The sequence below is a fragment of the Theobroma umbraticum genome, unplaced genomic scaffold, assembly GCF_002168275.2.
Source record: "Theobroma umbraticum cultivar Fairchild unplaced genomic scaffold, ASM216827v3 scaffold_44.0, whole genome shotgun sequence".
NCBI classification, from domain to species: domain Eukaryota; kingdom Viridiplantae; phylum Streptophyta; class Magnoliopsida; order Malvales; family Malvaceae; genus Theobroma; species Theobroma umbraticum.
Window position 1 is genome coordinate 6,044,782 of NW_018397255.1, and position 16,523 is coordinate 6,061,304.

The following is a 16,523-nucleotide window of genomic DNA, read 5'->3' on the forward strand; positions in this document are numbered from 1 at the left end:
TTTATCAAATTAGCAAAACATCATGCAAGTGCACATGATCGATAAGTAATATAATAGTGAGTAAGTTATCTTCTCCACATGAATTATATTTAAATTTTTGTTAATTACTAAAATTGGGCAATCTAAATAAATCTAGTTTGAAAATTAATTGAAAATGAAAATTAAAGTAGCAAGGCTAAACTAATGAACTAAGTTAAAAAAAAAAATTTCAAGTAAATTCAATTGGAGAACAATGGGGAAGTACCTAGAATTATGGTTTCAATTAATGCTTTATTTGAATTTAAGATTGACTAATTATCTATTTTTATAGAAAACTAATGTTAACCTAAGATCCTTAAGTATGTACAATTCTCTATTGAGATATCATACAATGGCTTAACTTAATTTAATACTTTATATGTCTATAGCTAATTAATTAAACTAAGTTCCTTAAGTATAGGTCTTATAAAGTGATTGTACATGGTTAATAGGTGTATGTCTACCCTATTAACAAATCACCCAATTAATTCCTAATTGCAATGATTATATATTACCCAAACCATTATCTTTTTAGACTAACTTTGTCAAATATTATCTAAAAACTCATACGCATCCTATTAGTGATCGGTCAATAAAAAGGTAAATAAGTGCAGATTTGAATAAATACTAAATGTTTCATAAAAACAAGTAATAGTCAATCAAGCATCGAAACTATACATTAACATCTACTATAATCCTAGAAAAAAAAGTTTAGCTTAACATTTTAATAGCCCATAATAAAATTTCAACTAAACTAAGTATTTATACAATGAGATTTAGAGAGAGAAAAATAAAACTAGTGAGAGAAAATTCTTTTGGTGTAGCTTTGTCTAAGTTTTTTTTCAAAATTTTTCCTCTTCTTTTCTCCTTGTGGAAAGCTCTTTTTTGCTTTTGGAGTTGGTCCTTCAAAGTCCCCCCTTCAACCTTAAAAAATGATTATATTTATACTCCTTTTGATGGCTATTTAATATAAAATCGAGTGGCTAAAATGTGCAGAATTACGTGTCAGTGTCTAGGCACCTAAGGTTCTGTTTTGTAGCTTGTTTTAACATGCTGAACAGTGCATTCAGCGCCTAGGCGCCCAAGCTTCTGTCAACATTGACTGCAATCTGCTGCAGTCAATCAATTTCTTCTGCATTTTTGACCATAATTCTTTCAGAACTAAGTGAAGTGTTAAACATTAAAGTTATAGCTTTTCCTCTTATCTTTCTGTAGGTTCAAAAATAATGTTGATTGGAGGTCTGTAACACAAGTTATGCTGAAAATATTACAGCATGTTCGGAGGCCTTTTTCAAGTTACTTGCACCATCTTTTGTCATTTGAGTTCCAAGTCCTTGTACATATTTGAATATCAAAAAATCAATTAATTATAAGCTGAAATGAGGGATTTTAACAAGAAATTCATTAAAATTGCATAAATGATAAATGCCATGATATAAATTAAATTACTACTACTAAGCATAAAATTATCTAAGAATTACTTAAAATTACAAAATTTAATTCAATTTTAAGTTTTAAAGATGTATAAGATAATTCTATATAATAGAGTTATCACATATGCTATCCATGACACGTGAACATATAATTCTGTCCTTTCTTTCCTTTGGTTCTAACTCCTAATGTTGTGTTGTTGGTGTTGCTTGGTAAGAGTCTGATCCATTTCTTAATATTCTTTTAATACTTTCACTTAACTTTTACACTATCACCTGGCAGCATTAGCTTTAGCTCGCTGATGACTTGAGAATCAGGGATCAGCTTGGTTGAATGCTGAACGATGATGCTAACTTTTATACTGCTCTTTGTATGATTGACACCCAAGCAAGAGCACCAGGAATAGTCTGGCAGCCTGCCTCAGGCTCTCTTTATCTCCAAACACGGTTTACTGTGCAACCACTCCAACTCTCGAGGAAATCTAAATTGGAAAGCAAGGAAACATTTTGCATGCCAAAGCATGCAAGAGCGAAGAGAGTGAGGGCGCCGCAAGATGTGGGCGGTGACTTAAGGTAAAAGTGAGGAAACTCTTTACATATGCAAACAAAGTGGGGAAACTGATCACTCGCTGTTCCAAATTTTGCCTAAAAGAGAACAGGATATTGGCCTAATCCTACCCTTCCAAAGCTCTCATATTTGACTCGCAAAGTAGCTTCTTTTTCAGTGAAGTATTCTCCCACTTGACCAAAAAGCCAATTAAGCACTTTCCAATTTCCAATTGTCGACTATCGTACACCCTATTAATTGATGCTTATTTACTATGATTTTCTACCTTAAAATGTAAGTCAAAATGTGAATGCGTGCTAGTATTATGTATATGTAGTTTTGTGGCTCACCATTGTTACTTGAGTTTAGAATCTCAATGTTGCTTTCAATACATAGTTGTTGCTAATTAAGTGTAAGAGGCACAAAGCAAATGGTTTCAACTTAATTAATTCTGCTTGTAGTAATGTGTTATTATTCATCATCACAAGAATTTTAATTGTGAGGCAAGGAAAGGAGGTCCACACTCCAAAAACCCTTGTCAAAAAAGCCATAAAGGTACACCCATTTAGGTCATCCGTCCTAATTTGCAAAGTACAATAGTTAAGATTTTAGGTTTGGGGTTTTAGCTAGGGTGGATATATTTTATTGTCAGTAGGACTGAGTTATCAAGCGGTCCAAGCTTTAACATCAATATCAAAATGAGACAGATACCCAACTTTTAAGTACATTTGTCTTGGGATCATCATCATTCACTTGTTTTTCCCATCATATGTTAAGGCAGGGCTGCAGCCAATGCTAACCCTGTGCGCCAAATCCTAGCCTTCCATCATCACTTTTCTTGGCTTCAACTGCAAAATACATATACGTTGTGACGTCTACTATTCCGTAGCTATCCATTCACCCATCGGCTATTTGATTTGTTTTCTTTAGAACAAATTCTACGATAAATAAATTGTTCTAAATGTAATGTTAGGATATATTAATCAAGAATTACTTTTCTCACCAAAACTTATTATATTCTTTGAAAATGGTTTTGTATTGCATCTAATTGCATGGGATGGAGTAACAGAGAGATACGTAGCGATGGGTGCAAGGCTTCCATCATACAAAGAAGTCCCACCTTCTTTTTCTCGATACACAAAAGTGTGTAGTTACATCATTGCGCCACGTTTGGGTTTTGGTTGATTGGAACCTTTATTAAACTTAAAAGTTAAATATCTCTTATTGGCATGATTATCTTCAATCTACACCATTGATTTGTTTGTTTCTTTAACTTCTTGGCATTATCTCCAAACTATATATTGTTTAGAAAATCTCTTTCCTTGGATGCAAAGAATATAAGAGGAAAAGGTTGCGGATTCTTGGGACAATGCTTCACTTAATTAATTTCTAATCTTCGTTTTAATTAATCAGCTAATTAACCATATATATATATATATAATTCTTTTTGTTTCGATAAAGGAATTAATCATACATTTGACTAGTCCTCATAGGGCTGTGTTTGGTGAAATAGCTAATGATAAGACCCTTAAACCTATACGCTTTCCCCCATTATTGATATGACTTTTGCAATAAGAAAATGGAAGACTCGAACAGTAATAGAATAAAAAAATTAGTTAATGTTGTTATTCAAGGGCTGTGAATTAGGTGTCGGAGGGCACCCCTTCCACTAAACAAGACACCAACCTCTGAATGCTCCAAAAACAGATCAATGTTAAGAAAGGAGAAAGGGATTTTATGTGGTTGTCGAGAACTGGAACAAAAATGGTGATGTCTAGTGAGATAAATAATTAAAAGTGAAGTTAACTACTTTTACTGGCAGATTGGATTAACAGTCATGCTAATCTGGGGCTGAATTTTAATTAGTTTTTCCTTAATTTGTTACTGTGATTGAGACATTTGATCATCTTAACCCTTAATCCATCATCAACCAAACTAGTTATTTTCATTAACCTAACCTGTCAACTACTCTTAAAGCATATGATAAACTTGTTTGTAACTGCAGGATCGATGAAGATCACAATTAATTTGCCAGAAATCATTTCAGCACTGATTAACAAAAACACGTGTCATGATTCAGTTTCATTTGGTGGCACTGTAAATTGGAGATTTTCATCATTCAGCGCAGGGAATCTAATTGAAAGTTAATGCGTCCAAAATTTAACTTCAACAAACTCATCCTTCACAGATATAGTTCACCCTAGCAATGGGCTTTACTGCAAATCTTGACATGTGTAAATAGAATAATTTTAAAAAAAAATAAAAAGAGTTTATTATCTCTCAATGTCTACATTACTAGATAAATATATGTATCAAAGTGAAAACCATTTAACACTTGTAACGGCAAAATTATATGTTCATTACAATTGTACATCATACATCGTAAAAATGTAATAATTAGTGTCTTTCTAGTTGTTAGTTAAAAGAAAGAAGACTATTGGAATAGTAAAGAGAAGAGGGCAGAAAGAAAGCACAAGGGGAATTAATTTAAGGCAAATCTTAAGCAATGCACAGATATATTTCTTCCCCTAGACTTTTTAAAGAAGAGATGGAGGGACAAATTATGAAGAAAAGGAAAAAGGGAAAGCAGTGGAGAACCCTTTAATTTCTTGTGGAAATGGAACTCGTGTGGTAAAGAAGTGCATGATGGGTGTAAGTAGTTATGGTGGAGCCCCATAGCCAAATTGGTAAAAACCAAAAATCTATAAAAACAAAAAAATTAAATGAAGAAAATTATGATACATAATATAAAAATTAAAAAATAAAAAAGTTGGTAAGAAATCAAAATGAGTATTGAAAACCGAAGTAAATAATAGAAAAATTCAAATAGACGTTACTCTAGTCTATATTGCCTCCATTGCCTTCTTTGGTTTTCAGGGCCAGCTAGCCTTCCTTCATCTCTCTGTCAAGACTAAAGAACCAAAGATCATAGGTTTAGGTTTTGCTCTCTCTCTTTCTCTGCCTGAACATTGTTTTTGACTGTTTACTTGCCTCTGGTTTGCTTGATTAGGAACACGACTGCTTCATTTCTCTTTCTTTTTGCAAAGTTATTCATTGCAAAAGAAGACCATGCTTTTTACATTTCTTCTTATCCCTTTGAATCCTCTCATCATGAAGTTTATTAGTATAATTATCCAAAGAAAAAAAAAAAAGAACTAAGTTGATTGGTATCTTAGTGCTTCATAATGATTTTCTTGGCCCTTTCCTTCATTATATCACTTTTTAGTTGGTCCTTATATTATCATTATGTTTGCTTCTGCTACGTTTCCCTTGTGTTTTCATTGTTTGTTTCTTCACTTTCTGCATTTTATTTTCTTTTTGCTATGGTCTATGACAGAGGCTTTCCCCATAGATTTGGAGCTAATTGCTTCTTCTTCTTCTTCTTCTTTTATTTTTTTTGCCATTCTTTGTGGATCAGATGCTGCATGCATGCTCCTGTTGCTAACAGCTTAGAAATGAGAGGAGTTATGGGAAACTCACCTGGTTCTGTCGAGACTAGACACCGGTTATCTGCATCAATGTGAGTTGTTTCTTTCATTGGAATTTCCAGTTTTCTGTAATACTGTCCTCGCTGTTTAGATCAATATAAGATACTATAGGGCCAAATTACAATATATTCAGAATTCGTCGTGGAAAATCCCTTTGGTTACAATATTGCTGTATTTCTAGCTTATACTCTGATTTGAGTAAACAAAGTAAGCAAATAGCCTTGAGTTTGATATAATTCAGCAATCTTTAGCTTCTCAGGTTACTAAGTTGCATGAATCCTTTACTATGTAACATTGAAAACCCTTTTATCCAGAAACCTGAGCTTTTAAGGTCAATCTCAGTTTCTCAAGAATTACGAAAGAATCTTTGTTCTTATTGGTTATTAGCAAAACCGGAAGCTCATTGGTCTACAACTCTGAACCTTTGTTTCCAATTATTGACCAACGGGGGGCTGCTTTTAATTATGGTGTTTTCTTTTTGTCAAAAATATGCCCACTGAGGTACAAATGTCAAAATCACTGCTAATATTTACATTAGAGTAGAGGCTTCTAAGGGATTGCTTCAGCTTTGCAAGATATTGATTGGTGAACTTAGATCTTTGCTTTAGTCGCAAGTCATGTTTTAAATATAAATCTTCCAGTTTACCTGCTGTTTAATTAATGATGAGGTTGTTGAAGACCTACCTTTCAGAGATTTAATTATTTTTGCCCAATGAAGGAGGAACTAGAATGTTTTCCACTGCATTGAAACCTCAAATTAATTAAAATAGGGCAGGCCTGGAATTATAATTAACCAACTGTTCTGGCTATCAGAAATGCAGGTTGCTTGCTTGTTAGTATTCATCCTTATTCAATGTCCGAATTCGAATCTCTACTAAGCTTGCTTAAGTTCTTGTCCCATTGGCATGTTTAATAGGGTTAGGATCAAATCATGGGTCCAAATTGACTTAACAGAGGAGAATTGTGGAATGTCCCTCTAGGTAGATCTTTTCTATCAACTCCTTCATATCCTTTCTTAACTCAGGGATTAAAAATATAAGTACAAGGATTGAAAGATAAAACTTTAGGCTCAAGTTTTGTGTCAGGTTCTATGTTGTCATTTTTTTTTCTAGGTTTTGTTAGGATGATTTGCTTTTAGGATGGTGAGGGGCACTTCTCTTATAATTGAAAGATAAGACTTCAATTTCGTCAATAGGTCACATCTGAAATTGCAAATAGAAAGTCACCAACAGAAGATTTCAATCTACCACATATAAATCAATGTGAACTGACAACATACCACATTGATTTTATTTAATAAATTACAAATTTAGATGGTCGGGTCTTATATTATATTGGTGTAATTTTGGAGCAATTCTTTATCAATTCCTTACATTATATTCATGTGGAGCAGAGAAACATAGGATTATTCCTCTATGCAGAAGTGTCTGCGCTCTGTAGTCTACACCAAGTCGATTTGTTTCAGTTTTGTTTTACCTCTCTCTTTCTTGCTCCCAACTTTGATACTGCCATTTGCGTTGTTCATCCGTATTTCTGTCGAAGAGCGTGGTAAGGGCAAGAGCTATTTGATAGAGAATCAAAATTAGTCCTTAATTTGGTATTGTTATACAAGTAGTCATTAAGAGTGACCTGATAGACCAACCTCCCTGATACAGTACTTGCATCAAGTGAAAATTACCCAACCACATTGTACCCTTTGGTCTTTGAAGTTAGCATGATGAGGCATAGAAACTCCTAACCCCAAGTCCCCATCCATTTTCTACCTATACATGATTCATCCTTCAGGTTATCCACAAACCGTTTGTTTTACATGTTATACAAAGGCTTTATTTCATCTGCAGATAAGGAAGTTTTTAGTCCTTGCTCATTTTCTTCAGAATGCTTTCATTCTTTGCTACTTTAGTTTTTTTTTTTAATCTTTTACAATATCTTATGTTTTTTCTCAAACTCTACACTCATTGCAGTGAGGCAATATACAAAAGGAGGTTAAATAAAAATAAAGTAAAAGGTGTTGAGAAGCCTTTCCACATCCCAATCCAAGATCGGAACTCATGCTGCAAATATCCTCTGCTGAAACTTGTCTTGGTTATTATCGTGTGTGGCACTTTTGTAACACTTTTGTACTCTCCAGAGGTCTATCACAGTGACCATCTATCAGGCGCAAGTTCTCGGTATGTGTCTCTTACTTCCATCTGTTTTGCTACCCAATTCCCTGATTTTAATGGAAGCTTTATAGAAGTTGGGTATGCAATCCAAGTACTGGTTTGCCCCATGACCACAATAAGGCTCATTACTACGATGAAGGCCTCATGCGGTAATAGTATTGCATGGCTTCTTAAATCTTGCTGTAATTGTTGAAGCATGATTTAGCTTTAATTTGACCATTGAAGCGATCATCAAGCACGTACACTTCTTTTGATGGTTAATATCTGTAATATAGTAACCAGCTCAGCTCTGTCCTGTATTTTAGAGCTCTATTCATAACTCGTCAATCCTCGAAAACTAGAGGAAAATTATAGTAATCATTCAACTTGACATTCTTCCTGGCATCTTTTACTGCTAATGATGACTAACCCATGCCTTGTTTATGACTTAGCTTTAAGGTCATAATTCAAGTAACCCTTTTCCTTTTTCCCCCAAGGAATTAATGTTTGGCCAGCGCCTAGTAAGGGGACCTTTTTATCATGCTTGTGTAAGGAGAGGATTGAGGGTTTGGAAAATCTAGGCCTTCTATTTCTAATCCAAGCCTCTATTATTCTAAAATAAAGGTTCCTTCAAACTATAGACAAATAGACAATGCAAATTCAGCAGTTGGTTCTCTCAATCCCTCTAAATTTTTTTTTTCTCATTAGTATATAGGTTTCTGCATGTCTCCCTCAGTAACTTACTGTAGCCAAGTTAAATTGTGAAGGCATTTTAGCAATCTAAACTGGATATTTTAGGGAATCAAATGGTGAACCATTGATTAATGAAATGTATATTCCACGCAGGCGAAATTTTATGAACAGGTGGATATGGGGAGAAGCAGATTTTCGTTATGTATCAGATGTAGATACAAACTGGGATGATGTCATGAAAGCTATAGAGAAGATGGGGGAACAGAATGACTACCAGGGAATTGGACTTTTGAACTTCAATACTACTGAAGTCACTCATTGGAAGCACCTCATACCTGATGCCAACCACATTGTTCTGCATCTGGACTATGCTGACATGAATGTAACTTGGGATTCCTTATATCCAGAATGGATTGATGAGGAGCAAGAAGAAGACGTCCCAGTTTGCCTGCCTCTACCTAAGATTGAAGTCCCTGGAAAACGGCTTGATCTGATTGCTGTCAAGCTTCCTTGTAGAAATGAGGGGAATTGGTCAAGGGACGTTGCTCGGCTGCATTTGCAGCTGGCAGCAGCTAGTCTTGCAACCTCCTCCAAGGGCTTTTATCCGGTGCATGTGCTTTTTGTTTCAAAGTGCTTTCCTATTCCAAACATGTTCACTTGCAAGGAACTCGTAGCACGTGAAAAGAATGTCTGGTTATATAAACCAGACTTGAATGTGTTGAGAGAAAAGCTCCAGCTTCCAGTTGGGTCTTGTGAACTTGCACTTCCTATGGGGGTCAAAGGTCAGTTCTAATCCAGCTTTTACATGCCTCCAAACTTCTGATATCCTTTCTTGTAGCTCTTCGGTATATAGTTTTCCCTCATAAAGAATAAAGCATGCTTTAATGGTTCATAAATGCTACTGAACCATAAATGCATGAATTAACAGCTGAAAGGAGGTGAGCTGCAGTTGACCTCACAAACATTTGATGCATCCCTGTTTTCAAAAATTCATAACCAAAGAAATTTTCTGCTGTATTATTGCTCCTGTCATCTGCTTTAGCTAGTTTGCTTTCATAGTTTTAAAACAATTGCCTCATCCTACCAGAGAAATATCTCCAACTAACTATTGTACAATTACCTGAATTTAGAGATTCTTATGTTTCATCACTAGTACTTTATAAAAGCCTAATACAGTATGTAAAATACAGAGCCACTATATTCAGGGAATGCAAAGCGAGAAGCATATGCTACAATTCTCCATTCAGCTCATGTGTATGTTTGTGGAGCTATAGCTGCAGCTCAAAGCATCCGCTTGTCTGGCTCGACGCGAGACCTTGTGATACTTGTAGATGAGACGATCAGTGTTTATCACAGGAGTGGGCTTGAGGCAGCTGGATGGAAAGTCCGGACCATTCAGAGGATCAGGAATCCAAAAGCAGAAAAAGATGCTTACAATGAATGGAACTACAGCAAGTTCCGGTTATGGCAGCTGACAGATTACGACAAGATCATATTCATTGATGCGGATCTGCTTATCCTTCGAAACATTGATTTCTTATTCGGGATGCCAGAAATATCAGCAACTGGAAATAATGGCACACTATTTAACTCCGGCGTGATGGTCATCGAACCTTCAAATTGCACCTTCGAGCTTTTGATGGAACACATTGATGTGTTTGAGTCTTATAACGGTGGGGATCAGGGATACTTAAACGAGGTTTTCACATGGTGGCACCGGATCCCACGACACATGAACTTTTTGAAGCATTTTTGGATTGGTGATGACGAAGAGGTTAAACAAAAGAAAACCCGCCTTTTCGGCGCTGAACCTTCAATTCTGTATGTGCTTCACTATCTAGGTATAAAGCCATGGTTGTGCTTCAAGGACTACGATTGCAATTGGAATGTGGATATAATGCTAGAGTTCGCCAGTGATGTTGCCCATGAAAGGTGGTGGAAAGTCCATGATGCAATGCCCGAGAAATTACACCAGTTCTGCATGTTAAGATCAAGGCAAAAAGCACAACTAGAATTTGACAGAAGGCAAGCTGAGAAGGCAAATTTCACTGACGGCCATTGGAAAATCAAAGTTCAGGACAAGCGTTTGAAGGAGTGTATCGACAATGTATGTTCCTGGAAGGGAATGCTAAAACACTGGGGTGAGAGCAACTGGACCAATGATAAATTTTTTGTTCCAACACCACCTGCAATCAACACGGCATCTCTCTCAGGGCTGTGAGTTGTTTCTAAGTCTTATTTTTTTTTCCTCATCATTTTCATGCCTTGTTTATGTAAATGACAGAGTTCTAAAACTGGGTTCTCATTTCTTTTTATTCATAAACATGTTTAGATCCATTATGTGTTTTGGGCATAATAGATGAAATAACCTTTTTTTTTTTCCCCAAATCGTATTAGACCGATTGGGGATTTTATATGAAAATATACTGCTTAATTTTTCATTAACATTCAAGTATTTAGTTTATTAATTCTTACATGATTTCTTACCTAAAACGCAAAAACCAATAATCTTCTTCCTCAGATAAAAAAAACAAAAATTCTTGATTTTTCACTACCTTTGTCTAATAAGCTGGTTACGTGTACCCAGAGGCCAATAGTCCAACAAAACTATTGGATTGAAACTGTCACGCGTGTCCAATGCCCATGCCAACTTGGTGTTCAAGCATTGAATAATCAACCTCAGAGATGGTTGGCCGTAAGCATTGGCATACTCATTGAAACAGTTAAAGAATATGGGGTCAAGTTACTAATTTCACATGGCTGGCTTGTTTTGCCGAGCTTCCGTGGACACACATGACATCTACTTAACTCTATATATCATACAGAACCCATTATGTCATCCACCCCCAAATATATATACCCAAAAAGATTGAGTAAAGAGATAAATATGAAGCGAGTGTTGTTGCTGCGTAAGAGTTCCTTAATGCCCATTCCTTTAAGATCCACTAGTAGCTGAAAGGGAGATTGTGGGAATCAAAAGTGATGACAGCTGACATGCCACAATCTCATGCTTAGCACTCAACCACAATGCTCTTAATGCAAATACAAAAGATAAAAGAAGTCTAGTGGAAGAGGACATTTTTTTTTCCCAAAGTGGCTGCGTAAGAGTTCCTTAATGCCCATTCCTTGAGTGTGCTGTCAACAAGTTGTTTAGCTTTGCCATACCAGTTTCAACAATGGTAATCATATGTTACCCATCATATTGTAAAAACCTGACGTATGGTTCTTGGCAAACCCCAAAAGAGTGTGGGTATATGTTTTAAGCCAAAGACCATTGGGCAGTTGGGCACACGTGAAGACCATTATCAAAGTTAGTTGTATATAAAGCCATATGAATTTAGGAATTAAGAGTGGGAAACTAGCCCTCTCTGCATCATGTGAAAGCAACAGAGACATAGGGCCAATCTCCCTTTTGTTTGGATTTATATTCATGGAGGTTCATGTGAACTTGAGAATCAATTGTAGGAAAGAAATCATGCCCATATCATATGTTCCAATTAGCATTTTCTCTAGCCAACAAAGGACATTGCACTATGGAATTACCTTATTTCTGTAAGGCCCACACCGACACTTCCCCCGTGAAAAAGTGAGCAAAATACAAGAAGAAATTCCCCCATTGTCCTTTTTAATATATGGCTGCTTACATCTATTGTAGATGGCCCTTATTTATTGTTTTTTTTTTCTCTTTTTAAACGAGTTCAAGTGTTTTTTATATGATTCATACTGGTTAAAATGTTTAATACGTTGTTCTCCTCAATTTTTTAAGATAAATTAATTATACTTTGACATAATATTTTGCAAGTTTTTAAATTATTTTAAAAAAGATAAATTAATTATAATTTGACATAATATTTTAAAAATTTTTAAATTATTTTAAAATTTTATCTTATACTTATTTTTATTTAAATAATTTCTTATACTTGCTATGTTGATATGTCATGATAGATGATAATATGATTATATAAGCATTTCATCATCCAAGTCAACATTATTTGAGTATAAGATAATAGATGATATTTTGATTAATAATAGACAATCTATCATTAGTTATAAAAATTTATTTAATTTAAAAATAAAAATATAAAAATTTTATTAAAATAAAAAATAATTTAATTAATTTTTTTAAATAATTTAAGAGTTTTTTTAAAATATTATTATTATAAATTTTTATAAATATGATCTCAATTAATATAAATAGACACCAACTAATAACGTACTTCACAAATCACAATATATTTCAATGAGCGCCAATGCTGACTTCCTGCCTCCTTTTACCAGTTCCCCGTCTTTGCACCAATGAGTAGCATTCGTTTTAGCGGTGCCAGAATCCTTGCTAAGAATGTGCGGTAAAGGCGTAAAGCAACGGCCAACCTAATACAATTACACAATGCAAAAATTGCAACTTGGTTTGATTTCCGTGTCACCCTAACAACTTTACCTACAAGTCAAGAAAAACAGTTGGGCAATGTCATACCCCAATTACTACCAGGCTAACATGGAATTCTTGTCTAACCATGGGCCCCCCCAGCCCCTCTTGTCTTGCTTGCTCCATCAATGTATATGCCCACTCCAAGTTGTTCAGCCAAGTGCTGGTGAATTGGGACAACCTCCTAGAAAGGCTCTACTAATCTAAATTTAAGCAAGAAAATAAATAAGAAAGAAAAAAAGGGAGAAAGCCAGGTTATAGGAAGGGAAAGTAAAACCCTTTCTTTGTGTAATAATAGGATATGCAATATTGCAATATGACACATACTACCCAAAGTGTTTGTAACAGATAAATTCGATGATCGACTAAACTCTCCTTGGCTTTACAATCTTAATGATTTTGACTTAATAATCAAGAAGATTCTTGGCAATATGGGAAAAGAAAAATCAAGATGATGTTGGAATCCACTGATCTCCTTGAATGAAATTTTGGACTGAATAAGTATAAACACGCTGTGCTGGAATTTGGGAACTCCATGGTACTCTTGTAGACACATTAGATCCTGGTCCAGAATTCCCAAATTCTCCATAGAAAAGTGTTCTCAATGCATAATCACCACTCCATGGCATCCACCCCTCCGGAGTGATAAGAGCTTCCATGACACAGTTTATAAAAACTGTCCGTGAATACTCCTTCCATGGCCTTCCCAAGAAATTCTTGTGCACTTTAGGCTTGCTATAGTAGTATCTCATGTATTCATCAGTTCCATTGAGCAAGCAGTTCTGGAAAACAAGACCAGTTGATTGAGCAGGATCGGTTCTTCCATGAGCTGTGATGGCATTGCTCTCACCTTTTTCTGGCTTTACCTGCCGGGGAGCAACTAAAACTTCGCAATCTTGGAATACTGTAGCAGAATTTCCAAAGATGAAGTCCACATTCCCCTGAATACGGCACTTCTTGTAGAATTGGCGGAGTGAGTGAACATAGAGAGTATCTTGATTGCCTATGAATTCACAGTTCTCAATGACAGAAAGATCGCTATCTGATCTGAAGGCTACTGCTTGGTGGGCATCAGGGCCTGCTGTGTTCTTGATTGTGAGGCCACTGGCCATAAATCCATCCCCAAGAACTCCTGCAACATGCCAATGCGACACATTAGATAGCATGACGAGTTTGATTATAAAATTCTTTGGCTTACTTTACTAACCTTCATTCTTCACTCATATATTTGCCATAATTATATCCAATGCCTAAACAAAAAGGGTACCTTACTACCTTCTTTGGTATAGAAGAGTGAGCAAGACTCATGAGTTAAATCAAGAAATTTTGCTCAAAATGGGGGTGATATAAGCTCAGGGAAATCATGAACATCTATCTAGACACAATCTCATTAAAGCTTTAGATGGAATTGAAATTGAATATATATACAATTCTAGCCAGTTGGCATCTGTATTAATCAAAACAAGTCGTTTATTTATTATCACCTCTTTAATAACTTTGAGATTGGTTCTTAAGGAGAAGAGATGCATAGAAATCAAAAGATCCCGCCCTGTTACTTTAAGATGTGAAACTGCGAAATTCTATGGAAAACAAAGTGGAAACTTCGTCCCCACAACCTTACACATTTGTCAGTGCATTACGGAGAAATGTTAAACAAAGTTAGATATTTAAATAATAACACAGAAACAACAAACACCCTGACAATTCCAAAGAGAAGTTAATCCTGTCTACATAAGGAACCTAAACCATGTGGTTGGTTTGCACAAAAAAGGTCAAAATAATGGTAAAAGCAATCTTTTATAACCCTCAAAACTAAAGTTAACACTTGTCAAATATAGGCGTAACCACTACTCCTAATTCTTTGAAAAACTGACTTTGGCTTCCAAACTTTAGTTTCAGCTTAACGAATTAATTAGTCAAACCCTTGGAAAGGAATTGAATTGAATTGAATTGGGTATGCACATGAGAAATTTACACAGATGTGGAAGCTATTCTTGCTTTTCTTTAACAAAAAGAGAGCAATTGAGCCCAATCTAGCATTCCTTATCACCACCCCATCAAAAGCTAATATCACTTTTAAGTCAAGTCAAGTAGTCTGAAACTATTCATATACAATGAAAAGTCCGCTCCTTTCTCTTTTCCACATTTATGAGTTTGGACAATTCGACTGACTCCAAGTCTACCTAGCGGTATACTTTTCCAACTGAAATAAACATGGCAGGTCGTCTCTTGATCTGATCATCCTACTCCAACATTATTGCTTTACAAGAGTCTATGTCCGCCTTTTACGTGTAAAAAAAAAAAAAAGGCAATGGAATTACTATTTTAAGGGCAACAAACGGAGAATCGAACACACTGACAGTGCACAAATGAAATGAATGTACTAATAAGTTATTACATCCATATTATTATTTATGGTTTGATTAAAAATAAAAAGAAGAGGGTACTTACCGACCGTAGCCGAATTGTAAGTGGTCATTCCACGCTGCCCCACATTTGCAGAACCCGTGATAATCGTTTTACCCATCCCATCCCCCAAAAACACCACGTTTTTCTTCTCAAACGGAACCCTAACGGTTTCCTCGTAAACCCCTTCCTCTATATGTATCACGAAACGGCGTGTCGTCTCTGCATTATCCGGAGCAGCATTAACGGCGTCTTGCACGGCCTTGTAACACCCTCCGCTCCCGTCTTTACACACCGTTACGTCCGGCTTTAAGTCCGACGGAAAACCCCCGTTAAACCCCAAGTCCGTCCCGCCGGACCCGTTCTCGTAAAACCCGTCCCGTTCCGTTTTGGGAGGGGCCCACGAGGCTATATCATTCCCATAATTATCGTAAGAGACCATCATGGACAACGCGTTGCTGCTGTGTTCGGTTAAAGAGTCCAAAAACGCCATCGTTTGATCGACCAATTTGGTGTCGTTTACGTACTTGAGGGCGCTCCAACAATCGTACTGGTAGCACAGGGCCGCGCTCATCCATGCACGCGCATCTTTGATCTTGCCACGTGTCAATCCGTCATTGGCTGAGTTCATGCGGTAGTCTGAGTATGAAAGAATTTCCAGGCAGGTGGTGGCGGCGTTGGTACGGTTAAGGTTGCCTTTGGAGGAGTCGAGGATGGATTTTACCATGGATTTTCCGGTTTTGAGGTTTTCGGAAGAGACGGCAATGGCTGATTGGATGATCTGGAGGGAGGTTGGGTTAGGAGGGAGACTGGAGGATCGTGTCAGGGATGTCTCACATGGCTGTGGGAAGCGAGTGGATTGGCATGCAAGGTGGATTTGCGAAGAGGTAGGGGTGGAAACAGGGGAACTTTTAGGCGATAAATGCGGGTCTTGATGGTCGTGGTGGTTGTGAGAGGAAGAAGAGAGGGTGAAGAAAAGGGTGAGGGAAAGAAGGGATAGGAGAAGAAGAGTGGACATTGATAGAAGCAAACAAGTGGATTTCCAAAGAGGTTTTTTGGAAGGTTTTCTGTGAGAATGTTGTAAGAAGGGCGGTAAAGATGCGGGCATAGTGTTTGGGTTAGGGGATATATCATAAATATATACAATTGGTAGTGTTGGGGAGGTTGGAAATTATTGGGAAGTTAGTAATTGGTGGTGATCAGGCAATCTCAACATAGGACACTCAGAATTTTCGGATTTGTCTTTTTTTGGGATGAAAAGCGAATACAGGGGAATTCACGGGGAGGGATGAGAAGGGAAAGTTAAGTTGAGAGTCACGGGAATTTTGATTTTGGATTTTTCGGAATGGTAGGATTATAGGCTAAGGGGTA

The 16,523-nt window shown here is 36.3% G+C and overlaps 2 protein-coding genes across 3 annotated transcripts; one reads left to right on the plus strand and one right to left on the minus strand.

Moving 5' to 3' along the window:
* The first annotated feature begins 4,842 nt into the window (after positions 1-4,842).
* Positions 4,843-10,660, plus strand: PGSIP1 (plant glycogenin-like starch initiation protein 1). Of its 2 annotated transcripts, none has more exons than XM_021418775.1 (5): positions 4,843-4,933; positions 5,414-5,515; positions 7,448-7,654; positions 8,474-9,102; positions 9,511-10,660. In XM_021418775.1, exons 2-5 carry the CDS (start codon positions 5,421-5,423, stop codon positions 10,539-10,541), a joined length of 1,962 nt encoding a protein of 653 aa, XP_021274450.1. In that variant the 5' UTR covers positions 4,843-4,933; positions 5,414-5,420; the 3' UTR covers positions 10,542-10,660. The 2 variants fall into 2 exon arrangements, with proteins under 2 accessions (XP_021274450.1, XP_021274451.1); XM_021418776.2 differs by having other exon boundaries at positions 4,862-4,927.
* A 2,341-nt stretch (positions 10,661-13,001) lies between these two features.
* Positions 13,002-16,395, minus strand: LOC110429257 (putative pectinesterase/pectinesterase inhibitor 51). The gene is made up of 2 exons (XM_021445197.2): positions 15,198-16,395; positions 13,002-13,878 (listed from the first exon to the last, which is right to left on the minus strand). Exons 1-2 carry the CDS (start codon positions 16,258-16,260, stop codon positions 13,193-13,195), a joined length of 1,749 nt encoding a protein of 582 aa, XP_021300872.1. The 5' UTR covers positions 16,261-16,395; the 3' UTR covers positions 13,002-13,192.
* Between the last annotated feature and the right edge of the window lie 128 nt (positions 16,396-16,523).